At 43.7% G+C, this 18,348-nt stretch overlaps 3 protein-coding genes across 3 annotated transcripts in view; 1 reads left to right on the top strand and 2 right to left on the bottom strand.

The window, feature by feature from the left end:
• The window catches only part of LOC146634549 (ribonuclease inhibitor-like), a gene marked incomplete at its 5' end in the record, with an annotated part of 78,537 nt that overhangs the window by 41,767 nt on the left and 18,422 nt on the right, over positions 1 to 18,348 (bottom strand). The gene's annotated exons all lie outside the window — the stretch shown is intronic.
• On the top strand, positions 4,847 to 8,495 carry LOC146634551 (E3 SUMO-protein ligase ZBED1-like). Its single transcript, XM_085349542.1, has 7 exons — positions 4,847 to 4,882; positions 4,969 to 5,098; positions 5,223 to 5,353; positions 5,500 to 5,970; positions 6,077 to 6,674; positions 6,871 to 6,958; positions 8,135 to 8,495. Exons 2-7 carry the CDS (start codon positions 5,023 to 5,025, stop codon positions 8,493 to 8,495), a joined length of 1,725 nt encoding a protein of 574 aa, XP_085205668.1. The 5' UTR covers positions 4,847 to 4,882; positions 4,969 to 5,022.
• Positions 14,019 to 16,767, bottom strand: LOC146634550 (uncharacterized). The gene is made up of 9 exons (XM_085350440.1): positions 16,704 to 16,767; positions 16,249 to 16,480; positions 15,973 to 16,151; positions 15,783 to 15,876; positions 15,087 to 15,443; positions 14,874 to 14,991; positions 14,708 to 14,799; positions 14,514 to 14,607; positions 14,019 to 14,152 (listed from the first exon to the last, which is right to left on the bottom strand). The coding sequence occupies exons 2-9, from the start codon at positions 16,303 to 16,305 to the stop codon at positions 14,019 to 14,021; spliced, it is 1,125 nt and encodes a 374-aa protein (XP_085206566.1). The 5' UTR covers positions 16,306 to 16,480; positions 16,704 to 16,767.

Below are 18,348 nucleotides of genomic sequence, written 5' to 3'. Positions count from 1 at the left end.
TCAGTTTAGACCAAAACTTCTGGTCTGAGGTATGCTTAAAAACCTTTAAATTGATTAAAAATCCCAGTCTGCAATTAATACAATACAAAATACTACATAGAGTGCACTATACAGGTCATCGGATGTTCAAGATGGGCTTTACATCTTCCAACAACTGCTCACACTGTCAAGGCAATACACCAGACAATTACATTCACGCTCTTTGGTTCTGTCCACCAGTGCAGAAGTTTTGGCGCGAGGTATGTGAAGACTTATCAAAGTGTCTGAAATGTAACATTCCAACCTCCCCCTTGGTGTGTTTGTTGGGCAGCATAGATAATGTCACTTCAGAAAAGAATATAGCCCATATGGTTTTCACTGCCCTATGCATAGCCAAGAAAACTGTCCTCATGAACTGGAAAAATAAAAACAATCTTAATTCTAACCAATATAGAAATTATCTATTAGATTACATTAGTCTTGATACAGCCTCGGCCACCACATCAGATCAATTGCTCTGGGCTCCTTTGATCAGCTTCATCACCTAGTGGGGGTGGGGGGTCATAGTTTGGTCCCGCCTTCAATGTTGTGATTGGTGTGGGGGTAGGGACAGGCTTAGGGCGTCGGGGGGTTCCCCGGAGGCATCTTCCTTGGGGGGCTCAACCCGGGGTAGCGGTCATGTCCGGTTGGGGGCTCTTTTCTGACTGTTTCCTCGTGGCTGCGTGCAGCGGAGCTAGGGGAGGGTCTGTGCTGATGGACGTGGGTTACTGACCTGGTAGCCTGTCTGCCCCTGGGTGGGTCCAGGATGGGCGTGAGGTTCTGGGGGCGCTCCGTCTCTGGATTGGGGCCCGGGTCGGGCCTCGGGGCCTTGGGTCCTGGTTTGTGTGTTGCCGGGGTTGTGGGCGGGTGGGTGCATGGGGGCCCATCCCTGGCGCATGATGCCGCCGGTGTGTCGAGCCACCTGGGGGGCTCTTCAACTGGTGGGGGAGATTGTCCCACCTTGCAGGAGCTTTCCTCTCCTCAGGAACTCTCTGCAGGAGGGGGAGATATAGGAGAGGTGGAGGAAGATCTCAGCCTGGGCGTCTATCGTCTCATGTAGTCTGGAAGATGAGTGGATGGGGGGGTGGGTGCAGTTTTCTCTGTGGTGGGGTTGGGTGGACTGTCCCGGGCTCTGTGGGGCCGGGGGGCGCTGCTGCGCTGGGCCTCGGTCTGGATGGGCCTGGGCCCCCTTTCCCTGGCGGGAGTATGGGGGTGCCTACTGGGGTCAGCGGGGGAGCTGGCCCCAGGGAGGGGTCACCTGCCCCTCCCTTCCTTCCCTCCCCATCTCCAGCTGCCTCCCTCTTCCCGCTCCACCACAACCACCCATACATGCAGGGCCTTGGAGTAGGGGTATGTCACCAGGGTGCAGAGGAGGCTACCCCCCCACTGTCCCCTTCTGGCTGCCTCTGCCTCAATTTTATCCCACAACTTAGACATTCACATTACTCACACCCTCATTACACATACATATAGGATCTTGGGGGTGGGCACGATACACGGAGTCCAAGTTACCATCAGGGTGTACACCTCACCCCTGGCATCGTTGCCCACCTCTCAATTTTAAATACACGTAGACATTGAGGGCTAGCAGGAGGGACTATGCGCTTACCTGCTGCTCTCTGGCAGGTAGCTCCATGCCCTCCTGGGTTTTAAATGCACCTTAGAACACACATGCATCAACACTACAATGAGCGGGTGGAGGGAGGTTTGGAGTCTTCTCTCACCCCCGTTCTCTGCGGCCTGCTGGAGCAGGGGGGCTAGGAGGAGTTGGCCGTCCGGCTGTGGTCTGGGGTGTGGGGCCTCCCTGCTGCTGCGGAGTCGGGGTGGTCTGCCTCTCCCCACCGCAGGGAAAAGGGTAACACCACCTGGGTCTGGGTGCAGTTCCCCCCTCCAGGGGCAAGGGTACCTAGACCCGGTTCGTAGAGTACGCTTGGGGAGTGTGATCGTGTATACAGCGTCTCTTTATGTCTGTCTCCACGTCGGTTGAGTGTGGAGTAAGTGCATATGAGAGCATGAGGGTAGGAATGGATGTTTGTATCTGTGTGTGCCTGTATGTCTGTGTCTATATGTCAGGTTGGGTATCAGACGCCACCTCTCTGGGGACATCTCAGGCCCTCCAAGGTTTGGAGTGGTCTGTTGTGTTCTGGGGGCCTCTGGATGTCTGGAGTTTTGATCTCCTCCATACCTGCTTCATACCCTGGAGGACGGGGCTGTGGCTCCCCACACTCCCTAGCAGATCATTACATGGAGAAACCTTTGGAATGCAAGCATGCTGATCCACACAGGTATGCACACAGGTGTACACACGGGTATTCACAGACGCGGACTACAGCTTTCTTGGCTGCTGCCTCAAAGCACATTGTGCGCTGTCTATCTTGCGTGCTGCACAATATCGTTTATTATTTAGTAACTATTGATATCTATGACTAGCTAGTTTATTGTGATGGTGCTTTTTTTTTCTTATTATGTTGCTCTTTGTTGTTTGCTTTCTCTTCTGTTTTTTTTTCTCCATACAGGTGACCCAGGTGTTTTGTTTTTTTTGTTTGTTTTTTTTTCTCTCTTCCCCCCCTTCTCACCGTCTCTTCTCCCCTTTGGTTTTCTTTCTCTCCCTCTCTTTCTTTCATTCTTTCCCCCTGTCCTATCCCACAGTCATGTCTGTCCCGTTTGTAGCAACTGAAAATAAAATAAATTCATAATTATAATAAAGGTTAATCAAATGGACCAATATGGCAAGGCCATGATGATCCACTTGGTAAAATAAATCCGCTTGGCATCTTTCTTGGCCTTAAGACAACAATTCTGATAGCTATAGATCCAAACGGGACAAAAAAGAAAAAAAAAAAGAAAAAAAACAAGCAAACAAACAAACTAACTAATTAACAAACAAACAAACAAAACAGTATATAAAATCAAAACAGATAAAATCAGAACAGTAGATAAAATCAGTAGTTAAAATGTTAGTTTTGAAATTTAAGCTTAAAAGTGTGGATTTGGTGCTTTATTCAAATGCAGCTGAGAATAGGTGAGTCTTCAACCTGGATTTAAATAAACTGAGTGTTTCAGCTGATCTGAGGCTTTCTGGGAGTTTGTTCCAGATATAAGGAGCATAAAAGCTGAATGCAGCTTCTCTGTGTCTGGTTCTGACTCTGGGAACTGATAAAAGACCGGATCCAGATGACCTGAGGGATCTGGAAGGTTCATACTGGGTCAGGAGGTCACTGATGTATTTTGGTCCTAAACCATTCAGAGCTTTATAGACCAGCATCAGAACTTTAAAGTCTATCCTCTGATGGACAGGCAGCCAGTGTAAAGACCTCAGAGCTGGACTGATGTGGTCCACTTTTTTGGTCTTAGTGAGGACTCGAGCAGCAGAGTTCTGAATGAGCTGTAGTTGTCTGACTGATTTTTTAGGTAGACCTGTAAAGATGCTGTTACAGTAATCAAGCCTACTAAAGATAGGCATGGACTAGTTTGGACTAGTCTACTACATATATTATTACTCTCTGACTTGATTTGATTAATTTATATTACAATGAAGGTGTATAAAGCATGACATGAATATAGAAGATATTTCATCCTAAAAAACTGTCATATGTCACAACCTAAATTATACACTGCACTGCACGTAAAGTAAGTAACATCTTGTATGAGGTGATTAGGGTCAGCAGTGCTGTGTATGGGAGACTAAAGCAAAGCTAACTGCACCAGTACCAGCTTCACAACATATTGTATATTATACGTTTCTACCTTTTTGTAATACGTCATCTGTCATGTTTAGATGCAGTGACAATTGCACATTTGGAGTCGTGGTCATATGTGGTTTTTATATACAGGGTATTATTTTTATTTAAATTGTCATTTTATTCTATTTTTCTTGTTTGTTTGCACATCATTATTGTGTGCATATTGCATATGTAACATTACTTTTATTGTTAATATTATTATTAGATACCAAAGATACAATTTGATTAACGGTTTTCCTGTCAAAATGTCAATAAAAATGCAATTACACGTGTAAACAATAGGATCAAAATACACTTTTAAAAAGTCTGTTGATCAAATACTGATTTTCAAAACATCCTAGAGGAAAATAGAGATAAAATAATCTGAATACTGTTACATCCCCCAAGAGGATGTCTCTTCTCCCTACTAACCCTTTGTTTTGTTCAGGCTCCACCTCTTCTGTCCTGATTGGATGCTGCGCAGAGTCCGGCTAATTGGTAATCAGCAGAGCACTATTTAAGGCCTGTGGAGCTGTGCTTCTGTGCCCTCTGGCCATTTTGGTTGTCATACCTGTGCAGGCTTGCATGCCTTTGCGTCTTGTATAAGCAGTTTTGTTTTCATGTTCAGACTGCTTGTAGGGGAGAGCTGCCTTTTGTTTTGACACCCTGTTTTCTCCTGTTTATTAGTGATGGGACGTTCTGTATCGAGGCTTCGGAGCGTGTGTCGAGTAATGGAGGGGGCGTTTCTGCGAAGCGCGTATCGAGGCTTGCTTCATTTATGGGAGGAGCTGAAAATGATGACGTCCGAAGCCTCGCTGCCCGGCTGTACCACGTGACTGGTTCAGGAAGCGGTTCGAACTTTGCCGTGAGCCATGACAGCGATATAAACCCCTCAGACCCCATTCAAAATGTGGGTGTTTGATGGAGAGTTGCGGTTAGTGAGAGTTGGAGACAGTTTGGAGAGAGTTAGAGACAGTTTGGAGAGAGTTAGAGACAGTTTGGAGAGAGTTAGAGACAGTTTGGAGAGAGTTTGGAGGTATAGGAGAGTGAGTAGAGAAAGTCAGGAGAGAATGGAGCCAGCTACGAAGAGAAGGATGTCCTCCCCTGTGTGGGAACATTTTGAGCTTATATCTCCCAACAAGGTATGTACATCTCCACAGAAGATGTATTTTCATAATACTGATGGTGCAATAAAACCTATGTTAAGCTGTCTGTACTTTTGTACAAGGTGAGGTGTTTGCTATGTGCCAGGGAGCTGGGATATAACAACAACACCTCATCCATGCTTAGGCACTACAGAGCTATGCATGAGAATAAGGGGGACACCGATTGTGGAGCAAGACCAGGTGAGCCATCAAATGCCATGATAATATAGCATGCTGTAATGTTACTAAATGATATAACAATATCATACAATGCAATAAGTGACGTGAGTGATATTTATATTTGTGCTTTGTTTTTATTGTCTTTCCTCAGGAGAACAATCTCAAATAGATGAAGACCTGGTTAGCATGGTGATTGAGGACTCCCAGCCATTTAGCATTGTGGAGGACAGTGGATTTAAAAGATTTGTCAAATCATTAAATCCTAGTTATGTTCTCCCCACTAAAAAGGTCATAAAAGCAGTGAACATTTAGTTTCTACAGAGTAAAATGTGAACAGGCAGGACTGAGGCTCAAAGCCTCAGTGTGTAGCTACACTACACACTGCTTCACAGCCACGTCGTACTTGTGAACAAAATGTTTTTACTTTCCTTTAGGCCCTGAAAGTCATGGTGGAGGCCAGGTACCAGGAGATGAAGGAGAAAGCTAAGGCCAGCATTGAGAAGGCAGCAGCTGTGAGTCTGACATCAGATATGTGGACCTCCATCAACACAGAGGCCTATCTTGCAGTCACCTGCCATTTTGTTGATGAGTCCAGCACATTAAACACCGTTGTTTTAGGAGTGCAATATTTTCCTAATGCACACACTGCAGAAAACATTGCACAAGTGAAAGGCACACTCATGGCAGAATGGGCAATTACTGACAAAGTCACATGCCTAGTAACAGATGGGGCTGCCAATATGGGGGCTTGTGCAAGGGAGCTAAGACTTAAACATGCCATATGCATAGCTCACACCCTGAACTTAGTGGTGAAGAAGGCCCTTGACCAGACCCCTGAGCTCTCTGACATCCGAGCCAAGTCCAGGAGGATCGTGGGATATTTCAGGAGCAGTACCTCTGCAAAGGTAAGTTCTTCCGTGGCTTAATTACAGTTTCTTTAATTCTACTTATGTGTATAGTTCTGCTCCCTTGACAATCTAATGTATGCTTTTTCAAATTGTATTTTGTAAGGAGAGGCTTTCAGTCGTGCAGGAACAACTAAGGAAGCCTCAACACAAACTACTACAGGAGGTGGAAACCCGCTGGAACAGCACTTACGATATGCTGGAAAGACTTTTCGAGCAAAGGGAGCCAGTGGGTGCTGCTTTGGCAAGTCTCACAACAGACATCCCACCTCTGTCATCTGCGGATTTTGGTATAATTTCAGAGTGTCTGGTTGTCCTAGCACCATTTAACGATGCAACCACTGAGCTCTCTCAGGAAAAAAGGGTGTCTGGGTCAAAGGTCATACCTTTGCTCACTATGCTGGATCATTGCCTCAATGAACAAATGGTAGAACCACCATCCATTGGATCTTCTCTGGCTCAGAAGCTGAGGATGCTATTGAGAGAGAAGCTAGATAAAATACAGACCATGAGCATTATGTTCCTTGCGACACTGCTGGACCCAAGGTTCAGAAAACTCGGGTTTCTCAGCCCTACAAGAGCTAGCGAAGCAGAAAAAAGACTGAAAGCAGAATGTGCTTCCGTAATGAGGGCCTCCACCACCTCTTCCTCTGCACCACCACCACAGCCATCAACGTCACAATCTGTTGAGGCTGTTTCCCACGGTACCATTGTTATTGCATTGTAGTTGCATTTATATAAACTGAATGTTGGGTTTTCCACTGTATCTATTATTGTATGATCTTACTGTACAATATAAAGCGCCTTGAGGTGACTGTTGTTATTATTTGGCACTATAGAAATAACATTGTATTGGAAATTGAATTGGTAGTATCTCATAAGACTCTCCTTTTTGTTTAGGTAACAACCTGTGGCGTCGCCTGGATGAGAGTGTCAGGCAGACACAGACACAAAATGTGACAGCAGACGCAAATATTGAGGTCCAACGGTACATGATGGAGCCAAATATTGGAAGGCTGGAGGACCCCCTTAAATACTGGGGGAGGCAGAAATATGTCTACCCTCACTTATATAAGTTAGCACTGACATACCTGTGTACCCCTACCTCATCTGTGCCCTGTGAGCGAGTGTTTTCAAAGGCAGGGGAAATATTGTCCAAAAAAAGAAATCGCCTACGACCTGCCACAGTGGAGAAACTGTTGTTTTTAAATAAAAACCAATGATGTGTCCCCTAAACATTATTCACTGTCCTTGCCTCAATGTTACAAAAGCACACCCAATGTCCACACCTCACCTCACAGTAAATGATCATTTCCATCTTAGGCATTTCCAAATGATCATTTTCCATACTGCCATGACTACAATATAGATGTTTTACACACTCCTTTTGTTGTTGACATTTACAGGCTGTGTGCAAAATGCCACACTCTTTAAATTCATGCCAGCTATTATTTTTACGTCCAGTAGGTGTCCTGCTAGAGCAAATGAAGCTTCATGAAGCTTCGCGTTGGGGTGAACCAATTGGATGAAAAGCTTCAGTGCTTCATGGGGCTTCATCTGCCCATCACTACTGTTTATGTGTTGTTAGGTATGTTATGGTATAGGTTGTATATTTTGTTTCTTTGGAGTTGGGTAAGTTTCTTTTATTTCTACATCAGGGATGTTTTGTTTGTTATGTTGGCCTTGGCTCTCCCTGATGTTATACCTCAGTCTGAACCCACATCCCATCACCAGTAGTAAATAAACCTTCTAAAATTACCATCTTGGCTCCTCCTTCTCTATCCACCTTTATGTTCGTCCCTTCAACCCCCTAGACTAGCCAGGGGACGTGACATAAATTGGCGGCTCGTCCGGGATATTATCCTGCTTAATCCATTTTTAGATGGTGAAGGTTTGGAGTTGTTTGTTTCTGCTGGTGTATTTGGCAGAGGTAGTTAGTATGGCAACTGGTGTTTTCAATTTGAGTGCATTTTTGAGTAATCCTTCTTGGCAGGAGCTAAATGTGTGTAGAAAACATGATTTGTTTGCTATAGTAGCACACTTTGAGTTAAATGTATCAAGGCAAATGGTGAAAGAGGACTTAAACTGCTGTTTCAAACAAACTTGTGGAAGAAGGCCTGCTTCCTATTTCTCAATCACCTCGTTTGCCAGTTCCTCTTGACAGGACCCCTAATGATGGAGTGAAGCCTGCTGTGTTAAAGGAAGGAGGGCAAAACCCTGCTGCTGTGGAGCAACAAATGGTGGAAAATTTAAGCACTAATGGCTCACCTTCTTTTGCTACTCCATCTTCTCCTCGTTCAAGACAAGAAGTATTACTCAAGGTACGTTTGGCTAAATTACGATTGGAGGCTCAGGATAAAGCCCAAGCTCATCAGGCAGAGTTGGAACTTCGCAGGTTGGAGTTGGAAGCAGAGACAGAAAAGGTGTTAAAGCTGAAAAGGTTGGAGCTGGAGTTGCAGATTGAAAGGACTGCGTCAGTTGGAGTTACAGGCACAGACTTCAAGAAGCACTACTACTCAACCTAGTTCTGCAAATTCATCTGTTGGTGAAACAACCTCCTCCCATGTAAACCCAGGTGGTTTTAATGTGAGTAAAAACATTGTGTTGGTACCTCCATTCCGTGAATCAGAAGTTGATACATATTTCAATGTGTTTGAACGTGTTGCTGCCTCATTGCACTGGCCGAGAAGTTTGGCCATTGCTTCTTCAGTGCAAATTGGTAGGCAAAGCACAAGAAGTCTGTTCTGCTTTGTCTTTAGAAGAAAGTTTGAAATATGATGTAGTGAAGTCTGCTATCCTTGCTGCTTATGAACTTGTTCCCGAAGCGTATAGGCAACGCTTTCGCAATCATAAAAGAACAGCAAATCAGACTTTTGTAGAGTTTGCTCGTGAAAAAGCTACTCTTTTTGATAGATGGATAATAGCAAGTAAAGTTCCTCACTACATCTCCTTATGTGAACTGATACTGCTGCGAGTTCAAAAATGGCCTGCCAGAACGCATTGTTGTACACCTTAATGAACAGAAGGTTTCCACTTTGAAAGAAGCAGCTGTGATAGCTGATGAATTTGTGCTGACTCTGTTTTTGTGCAGAAACGTGAAGTTGCCACCAGAGAACCTCTCCCACGAAAGGATCCTTCAAACCCACGACAGACTTTTGCTTCAAGGACTGAAAGGGAATGTTTCTATTGTCATAAACTTAGTCATGTTGTTGTTGAATGTCCTGCTTTGAAGCGCAAGAACCAGTCACCAAAAGGAGTAAGTTTAATTAAAACCATTCATGCTGAGAGAGGGGACCAAAGTGAAGGAGTTGATCCCTGCTTCAAACCCTTCCTCTTAGATGGCACTGTGTCATTGACTGGGAAGCCTGAGGATTAAAAACCCATTCGAATACTCAGGTCACGATCTGTGATTTTTATCTGATGTATTATTCTTGAGTGACCGTTCCTCTTGTCATGGTAGCATTCTGATTCAAGGAGTTGAAATGGGGTATGTTGAAGCTCCTTTGCATTATGTACACATCAACTCAAAGTTGGTTAATGGCATTTTCTCTGTGGCAGTACGACCCTCGCTTCCCATAAAAGGGGTGCAGTTCATTTTGGGAAATGATATTGCTGGTGGAAAAGTGCAACCTGTTCCTGAAGTAACAAATGATCCAGAATCAAACTTGAAGAGCAACGACCTAGCAACATGTTTCCCATCTGTTTTTCCTGCTTGTGTTCTCACCAGGGTTCAAACAAGACGTAAAGCAGCAGAAATTGATTTGTCAGACTCTTCGTTGGCTCAGGTTCTGGCTACAGATGATTTGCAAACCCTGATTGATCTTAAAAGTGGCTCAAAGGATACTACTGAGAAGTGGAAGGATCTCCATCTCTCACAGTTAGACTTGCCAGTCACACGTGAAAGCCTTATTGCTGCTCAGAAGTCTGATCCCTCATTGACTAAATGCTTTATTTCTTTCTGAAACAGGAAATAAAAAGGCTTCTTATTTCTTGGAAGATGGGGTCTTGATGCGCAAGTGGACTGTGGTGTGGCAAACTGTAATGTTTATGTGGTCATCTATTCTTCCAACTGGTCAGAGCATGTTGACACTTTAACCACTGTGTTCAAGCGTTTAGCTGATGCTTCCTTCACCCTCAACTTGGCTAAATGCGAGTTTGGTAAGGCTACAGTGACCTACCTTGGAAAGGAAGTTGGGCAGGGCAAGGTTCGCCCTATCAGTGCAAAGGTTAATGCCATCAACTTTCCTGTGCCAACAACACGCCGTGAGCTGCGCAGATTTCTGGGGATGGTTGGTTACTACAGGTGTTTCTGTAGGAATTTTTCTGAAGTTGTAACACCACTGACAAACCTGTGCAGCCCGAAGGTACCATTCATTTGGAGTCCTGAGTGTCAACATGCTTTTGAATGTGCAAAAGGTCTTCTGTCAAGTTCACCTGTTCTTGTTGCTCCAGACTTTTCTAAACCTTTCAAGCTTGAAGTGGATGCCAGTGAGGTGGGGGCTGGAGCTGTGCTTGTGTGCCCTCTGGCCATTTTGGTTGCCATGCTTGTGCAGGCTTGTATGCCTTTATATCTTGTATGAGCATTGTTGTTTCATGTTCGGACTGCTTGTAGGGGAGAGCTCCCTTTTGTTTTGACACCCTGTTTTCTCCTGTTATGTTGTTAGGTAGGTTATGGTTATAGGTTGTATATTTTGTTTCTTTGGAGTTAGGTAAGTTTCTTTTTTTTTTTTTCTTTTCTTTTTTTTTAAATTTTTCTACATCAGGGATGTTTTGTTTGTTACGTTGGCCTTGGCTCTCCCTGACGTTATACCTCAGTCTGAACCCACATCCCATCACCAGTATTAAACCTTCTAAAATTACCATCTTGGCTCCTCCTTCTCTATCCACCTTTATGTTTGTCCCTTCAACCCCTTAGACTAGCCAGGAAACGTGACATAAATTTAACAGTGATCTTGGCTGATGATGGAGGCGTGAATGGATTATTCTGTTTCAGTCAATAGGTTCATATCTATGACAATAATTTGATAAGTTTAACAGGTTGGTTCAGGCCTGGCAATACAGCAAATATTCACAAACTTTTGTTTTTGAAGAATGTTGATCTTTTTTGGGATGAAGCTATCTGGCAACATGACACAGCCCTTTAACCTCATCTGTATGTCTATCATGTGGCTGTGGTACTGGGTTTTGGTTTGATGCATATGCAGGTTACAGCTGGGGAATGGCAGTATGTTGTGGATTGATTTGGCATGTTCAACCACTGTTACACCAAACTCTCTCACTTATAACATGATCAAGGCCTCTTACCCAGTGTCATGGATTCTCTGTAGTTTTGGGGACACAGGTCCAAAGTCTGAGGCAGTAAGTCAGATCGAAGAAGGCAATGATTCTAAAATGGGAGTTTACTCGTGTCATTGTGTATATCCAGGAATATGTGCCTGAGGATAGTTGTCATGAAATCAATATTAAATCAAAGTATTCCTTAATGACCACAGCTGGCATGAGTTCTCCAAAGCTGCCTGCTGTCTCAGGATCTGTCTCCAAAAAGAACCAGGGAGCGCTAACATGTTATGTTCTAAACTGATGAAGAAAATGCACATTAAACATAGTATAAACTTACTATGTTAAGTAATGTGAAGAGGATGCCTTTAGCTCCTATTGGGTTGGTTCCTTGATCAGTGCAATACAGAATCATTCATCTGGTTTGATGTAATGTCCTTAAAACACGTCAAAATGAGGCTCTGTAGTCTGTGTGGCCTCCACATGCCTGTATGACCTCACTACAACACCTGGGCATGCTCCTGATGAAGTGGCAGATGGTCTCCTGATGGATCTCCTCCCAGACTCCAGGACAGTCTGTGGTGCAGTTGGTGGATGGAGTGAGACATGATGTCCCAAATGGATTCAGGTCTGGGGAATGGGCGGGCCAGTCCACAGCATCAATGCCTTTGTCTTGCAGGAACTGCTGACACACTCCAGCCACATGAGGTCTAGCGCTGTCTTGCATTAGGAGGAACCCGGGGCCACCCGCACCAGCATATAGTCTCACAAGGGGTCTGAGGATCTAATTTCAGCACCTAATGGCAGTCAGGCTACCTCCGCCGAGCACATGGAGGGCTGTGCGGTCCCCCAAAGAAATGCCACCCCACACCATTAGTGACCCACTGCCCAACCATTATGCTGGAGGATGTTTCAGGCAGCAGAAGGTTCTCCAATATGTCTCCAGACTCTGTCACAAGTACTTAGTGTGAACTTGCTTTCATCTGTGAAGAGCACAGGGCGCCAGTGGCAAAGTTGCCAATCTTGGTGTTCTCTGGCAAATGCCAAACATCCTGCACGGTGTTGGGCTGTAAGCACAACCCCCACCTGTGGACGTCGGGCCCTCATACCACCCTCATGGAGTCAGTATCTGACCGTTTGAACAGACGTGCATATTTGTGGCCTGCTGGAGGTCATTTTGCACAGCTCTGGCCTTTCTTTCCTACCCCACAGTACCTTTCCTTATCTTTTGTTTCCTACTTAGTCTTTGATCACGGTTGTCTTTCTAGATAATTAATGTCATTTGTTCTGGGGCGAGTCACTGGCTCGGGTGCATTCTGGGACTGTCAGTTCACCAGTGTGCTGGCATGCTTCTTAACAAACACACCACTACAGCAAACATCTCAGTTGTACTTGTTGATTTCTTCAACAAAACACTGAACACAAAATGTCCTTGTGAGTGTGCTGCCTGGTGCTTTTACAGTTTGTGGTAATTTGAGCAGCCCAGAAAGCATCCCATGAATTAAATTATGTTATTGTATCTGAACATGTACACGAGTCATTAAATTAGATGGGAAAGAATGATTCAGGGTAAACAACTGCACCAAGGGAATTACATTTTTCTTCTCAACATGTAAAATGTCTGTTGATAAGCAATTTCTGAAACAGACATTATAAAAATCACATTAAACAGATGTGATTAACTTTTTATTCTAGCAAACATAACATCAATGATGACACAATCAGTCTTCATCAGAAGTGCTCAAATCACTCTCAGCGGCATCGTCTGGAACGTCCTCCTCCTCCGAGTCCATTTCCAGGAGTGGTTGGTGGCTGAGGATTCTCTTGTACACGTCCTTTACTTTGAGCGTTTCAGCTTTCAGTTCACTTTGTTGTTTTAAACCAGGCTATGGAGTCCTTTCTGTGCATCCTCCGACATGCCAACAAGGGAGGCTGTAAAAACAACAAAACTATTAAATATAAGTAAAACAAAGAAACAAACCTCACCTCATAAACACAAGGAGTTAGGATCATGTGATTAAACTTTTTTTTAAGGGAGAAGGCAGTGTTAGCTAGCAACCCAAATATAGGTAAAAGATCCAGTAAGACTTTAGCATCTGCTATTATTTTCAATCAATTCATCACCAAATGTATAAATAAATAAAAGATGTGCTTACAGTCTGAGGAGATTGTCCCCAACACCACAGATTGCATTCGCAACACTGTCCAGTGATGCTGCATCTCCCTGCAAAGGATCATCTCCTCCTCTCTCAGGCGCCTCACAGCCCTCACCTTCTCAAAGACCTTTCTCTTTGTCCGGAGGTCAGCAGCAGCTACAGTTTAACAGCATCAGATGGGAAAACATAGTAGCATATTATGATTCAAGAACAAAACATTCAACTACTGCTCAGATACTGGGAGTTTGTTTAAAAAGGATATTTCAAAATCAAGAGCTTACGTTCACTTGTGCTCTGCCAGGGCCAAACGTCGGTCTGCATGAGAGCATCACTGGATACGATTTGCTTTGTTGCTTCAGCGAGCTTGTTGTAGTCGTCAACAGCAGCCGCCAAGCGTTTCTTCTCATCTAAGATGACCTTGTGAATTCTGTGTCGCCTCTTGTTGCTATCTGTAAATAATCATAAAAAGGAACACCTTCACATAATGCATATATTTACATTTTAATCTACACTCATCAATTTGTTTGCTAGAACAAATCACATCCAGCTTAAACAAACCTGGATCTGATTTTATTCTGTTTACAAAGTAGCTGTACGAGCTGTACAAACTGAGCATCAAACGGTCCATTTCAAAGAAACTGTGACACCATTTTGTCTGTAAAGACTTTGTGTTCGCACTCTGATGATGACGACAAGCTCCTCTACTCGTGCCTGCAACGCTCCAAGGCTGCCATCAGTTTGATCCGTTTCTAAGTGAGAGGAATATTAATCAGAACACAGGATGAGTAACAGTCACCAAACTACAGTGGACTCTGTAATCACTGACTTGATGATATTCATTATAAGACATCTGGAGCCTTCATGTGCTGCATTATCATGAGATAACAAGTATGTTGGTGTTCAGCTTTATAAAACCAACTAGTACGACATCACTTCAACCCAGGTCCAATCCAATTTGATCAAACGCAACAACTCTGCCATCAATTCTGCTTTTACAAGCTTATTTTTCATTGTTTGTTGACACTGTCAGAAAGATCTTAACTCTAAGTTCTTTAATGAGGCCATGGTGGGTCCTGTTGTTATACACGAGTGCATTATATTGAGACTCACCTTCAGCCCACTGCTGCAGTGTGTCGTCATCCACACCCAGCTCATTTCTGCTCGCATTCAGGCTCTCCACTTGTTCTCTAAAGATCCTTATGATCTAAGAATACATTAATAAATGTCATTCATATGGACATTTTTAGAGTACTGGTGTTTTCCCCCATTACCACACACATTAAAATGGGTGTTGAAAAAATGACCTTTAGATATCTCTGGCTCAAAGTGCAGCCCAGTTGTTCCACTTTCCTTTTGTTCCAGCCCAAAGCCAGGAGGCTCAGCATGTCTGTTCGCCCTGCATTTCAGTTAGTATACAAATAAGAATGAATGAGCAGGAGACTGAGTGGAATCTCACACACAGACACACACCTGCTTTAGACATGTACTTCGTTGTGATGGCCGCCCTAGACAGGAAACTGTTTACTTGCTCCACCTCTTCTCCAACTGTAGAACCGGCCCCATCCTGAAACGCACCTCCCCATTTGATCTATAGAAAGGAGGTCACAATACATGACTGCTGAATTCATTCAACCTTATAACAAAATGTCTTAAACGTATCCAAGACTACAAGCTGCAGTATACGTCGCACATCCAAGTGTGAGCTTTTGCATGCATGACGGAGAGAAAAGGACGCATTGACAAGAGGTTCCTCAGCTCAGGGCACTGCTGAGCCACGCTGGTTAAATATGGGAAATATTTACAGGCCACATCGGAGCAAAGGAACATAATATGTCCTGGGACGCTAGCTGCCAACTTCCTCTGGAGAAAAAGGGGGTAAGCAAAGATCTCCCCTCGAAACATGTTCAATGCAGCTAGGAGGACTAACAGCAAACAAACAGCTATTTCCATGCCCTCTTCATCCAACTTCCCAGTGGACTTTTTGCTCGACTCCTTTGCTGCAGTCCAAGATGAAGATCCACACAACCCTTTCCCTGGGACCTACACACTCAAAGACACGACGTGATTACGCCCTATCAGGGACAAACTTTTTAACACTAATGCAAAAGAATTAGCTGAATTAGCCTTAAGTCACGTTCACACAACACCTCATAAAAACCATGTTTTTATTTTTTTAAATACACACGGTGACAAAATGAAGTACACATTAAGATAAAGTCAAGTAAATAGTATTACGACAACACCAAGAGAAAAACAAAATAAATATCCACCCATCCAAATATGTATCCACACACACACACGTATGAGTATATGGTTATGGCGTTAACGTCATTTTAACAAGATTAACGCTGACAGCACTGATATATATGTGTATCTTACATCATTTGTGTGTCTCTGGATGTATTTCACAAACTCAGCAACTTCCTCATCTTTCTCAATGAAGACACCTTCAAAGTTCCCCTGCTCTGAAGTGCTGAACGAACACAGTGACAGTTGTTTGAAAAGAAACATCAAAATGCAATTTTTGTACAAATCCATATTTGATTTATGTCCACAATGCATAACGTACCTTGCATTTGATTGAAAGCGATAAAGCTTGTGGTTTCCATCAACTGACACGGCGAGCATGTCTGGAGTGCAGGCAGGGCAGCTAAAGCATGGCTCCTTGCACATCCTGTCCACCTCACACTTTACAGCACTCCACTCCAAGAAACCTTTACTGAAGGCATCAGCTGATATTCGGCCAGTCTTTTAAGTAGAGGACAAACAACAGAATATTCAAGGACAGTCATCATAAACATTGATTTGCACAATTTCCTTAAACTTGACAAATTTAGAAACTCACCCTTCCAAAATGGGCTGTTCGTTCATCCAGCACTTTGACAAACGCCTTAAGTGACATCCCTGCTGCAGCTTCTTAATGTCATAGAAAGACTGAAAGACATCCATTGAAAACAGGGTGCAGAAATTTAAGGTGCCAGGCCAATATCCACCACCCTGGAAGTCCTTAACTGAGGGGGACCACATTAGGTCACAGCTGGTGCAGCTGACCACTGGCAGTGCAAGGTTATAACGGCCTTTAGGAAGGATAAGGAGAAATCCAGTCATGGCTCAACAAAGACATTCATTTTTTCCCATGTTGTTTTCAAAGCGGTCTGGTAAATCCAAATGACCTTTGACAGGTGCCCACATATACTGCGGGCCGAGGGTAATTCAAAACAATGTAGCAATGTACAATTTGCACTAAAACCTGCAAACACATCTATTGTGTATGTACTGTGTGACAAAAGAGCAACTTACCATTTATGGTTACAAGAGCCACAATTGCACCGGGTGAAACCTCAACGTTACCTGCTGGGCAGTCACACACAGTCTGGCCTTTGCACAGGCAACAGCCGAACTAACATTAAAACACACAATATATACAAAAAGAATTGGAAATTAAATGATACACAATAAATATACAATAACAGCATACACTCATAGTACATAGCAATAAATGCATAGGACTTAAAAACTGTACCTATTGGCTTGTGAAACTCTGATGAAGGCTGCAAAAACCCTCCTGTTACTGCCTCTCTGCTGTGCAGGACAAAGCGTGTGTGAACTGCAATATCACAGTCAGCACAAAGAAATGGAAGAGGCAGGCAGTCCAGACACCTCACAACTACTTGTTTGCCACACTGACACACACGGTGTGACTGTGGATCCAGAGTAGCTAACATATTGTCTATAAGACAAGGCCTGGCCTCTTTCCACTTTTGCAAGGACACCATGTTTCTGATCTCCCAGTGAGTAGCAGCTGCCTCAGACGACGTCTCACAAGTCATGGCTGCGTCCTCTTCTCCTTCCTCCAACAACTGAAGGAGCTCCTGACGAAGCACCTCAGTTCCACACACTAACAGAAAAAAAAAAATAAAGAAGCTCTTCCACAAAGTGAAAAACACTCTGGGCAGTATGTTTCTTAGGACTGCACAAAAGCCCTGCCTAACTCAACTATAACAACAAATATAAAAGCAAACTTTAAAAAAGGAATCACAATATATAAAAGAAGGTAAAGTACCTTTTGTTGGGTTGACACTGGCAACATAACTAGGTTCTTCACGTGGACATTGATGCTGATCTGCAGACACTGGGGGGGAAAAAGAGATCGAAGAATATTTACTTACTGAAATTCTTTGGTGAAAACAAGTTGTCAGATAAAATCAATGGTTGTGAGAACACTGACCACATGGCAACTAGTACTTCGACTGGATGATGGTCTTTGAGGAATAAAATCTCCGTCTGTCACGTTTTTTCCAGCGCACTGGTCTTGGCTGAGGTTCACTCTGTGCATCATTCTACGCAATTAACAAGAAAAAATGCAACACCTAAAATACAGTCCATGATTAAAGCGTGGTGGGGGCGGCATCACAGGCATGGGCAGAAAAAAACCAAAACAAACGTTCATGCTGAGCCACAGCTGTAAAAGCTGCTGGTCATGATGTCGGTTTGGTTATGTGGTGAGAGGGAAACATGAAGATGAAACCAGGAGATGTCCTTACTGAATCATCAGAGCTGAACAGGTGATGGAGAAACAGGTTTACCTTTCAGGTGACATGAATGAGTTGAAGGGAAGTTATGAACTGTTTCTGAGAGACAAATAACACCAGGATGCTTTGCTATGTAGCTGACAGCTGGTAACTGTGCAGGGGCGGGTCTAGCAAAGTTTTTCCAGGGGGGCAGGTAGGGCATTAATAGGGAGAGGTGGGCACAAAGAAATACTTTTCTTTCTTATTCTCAATTAAAATATCTAGCTTTTATTAAATAATTATCTGAAGCTTACAAGCAAAGTTTTTATCTGATGTAAAATGTATAGAAATCACACATATACCCACAAGACTGTACATCACTGTCACAACAGTGTTTGTTTTCATTCAAAGGCTTTATGGCTTTTGTCAAGAGA

Source organism: Diplotaxodon limnothrissa, linkage group LG3 (genome assembly GCF_057381915.1).
Source record: "Diplotaxodon limnothrissa isolate DT_005_m linkage group LG3, D_limnothrissa_male_GT1.1, whole genome shotgun sequence".
NCBI classification, from domain to species: domain Eukaryota; kingdom Metazoa; phylum Chordata; class Actinopteri; order Cichliformes; family Cichlidae; genus Diplotaxodon; species Diplotaxodon limnothrissa.
The sequence above is the reverse complement of the archived record's forward strand: the minus strand, read 5'-3'. Positions and strand labels throughout refer to the sequence as shown.

Coding starts and splice junctions, on each gene's coding strand:
- LOC146634551 (XM_085349542.1), top strand. CDS start 5,023: ATGCTTAGGCACTACAGAGCTATGCATGAGAATAAGGGGGACACCGAT. Junction 5,354..5,499: donor ATGTTCTCCCCACTAAAAAG/GTCATAAAAGCA, acceptor ACTTTCCTTTAG/GCCCTGAAAGTCATGGTGGA. Junction 5,971..6,076: donor GGAGCAGTACCTCTGCAAAG/GTAAGTTCTTCC, acceptor GTATTTTGTAAG/GAGAGGCTTTCAGTCGTGCA.
- LOC146634550 (XM_085350440.1), bottom strand. CDS start 16,305: ATGTCACTTAAGGCGTTTGTCAAAGTGCTGGATGAACGAACAGCCCAT. Junction 16,152..16,248: donor GAACAGCCCATTTTGGAAGG/GTGAGTTTCTAA, acceptor TCTACTTAAAAG/ACTGGCCGAATATCAGCTGA. Junction 14,153..14,513: donor ACTGCAGCAGTGGGCTGAAG/GTGAGTCTCAAT, acceptor CCTCTCACTTAG/AAACGGATCAAACTGATGGC.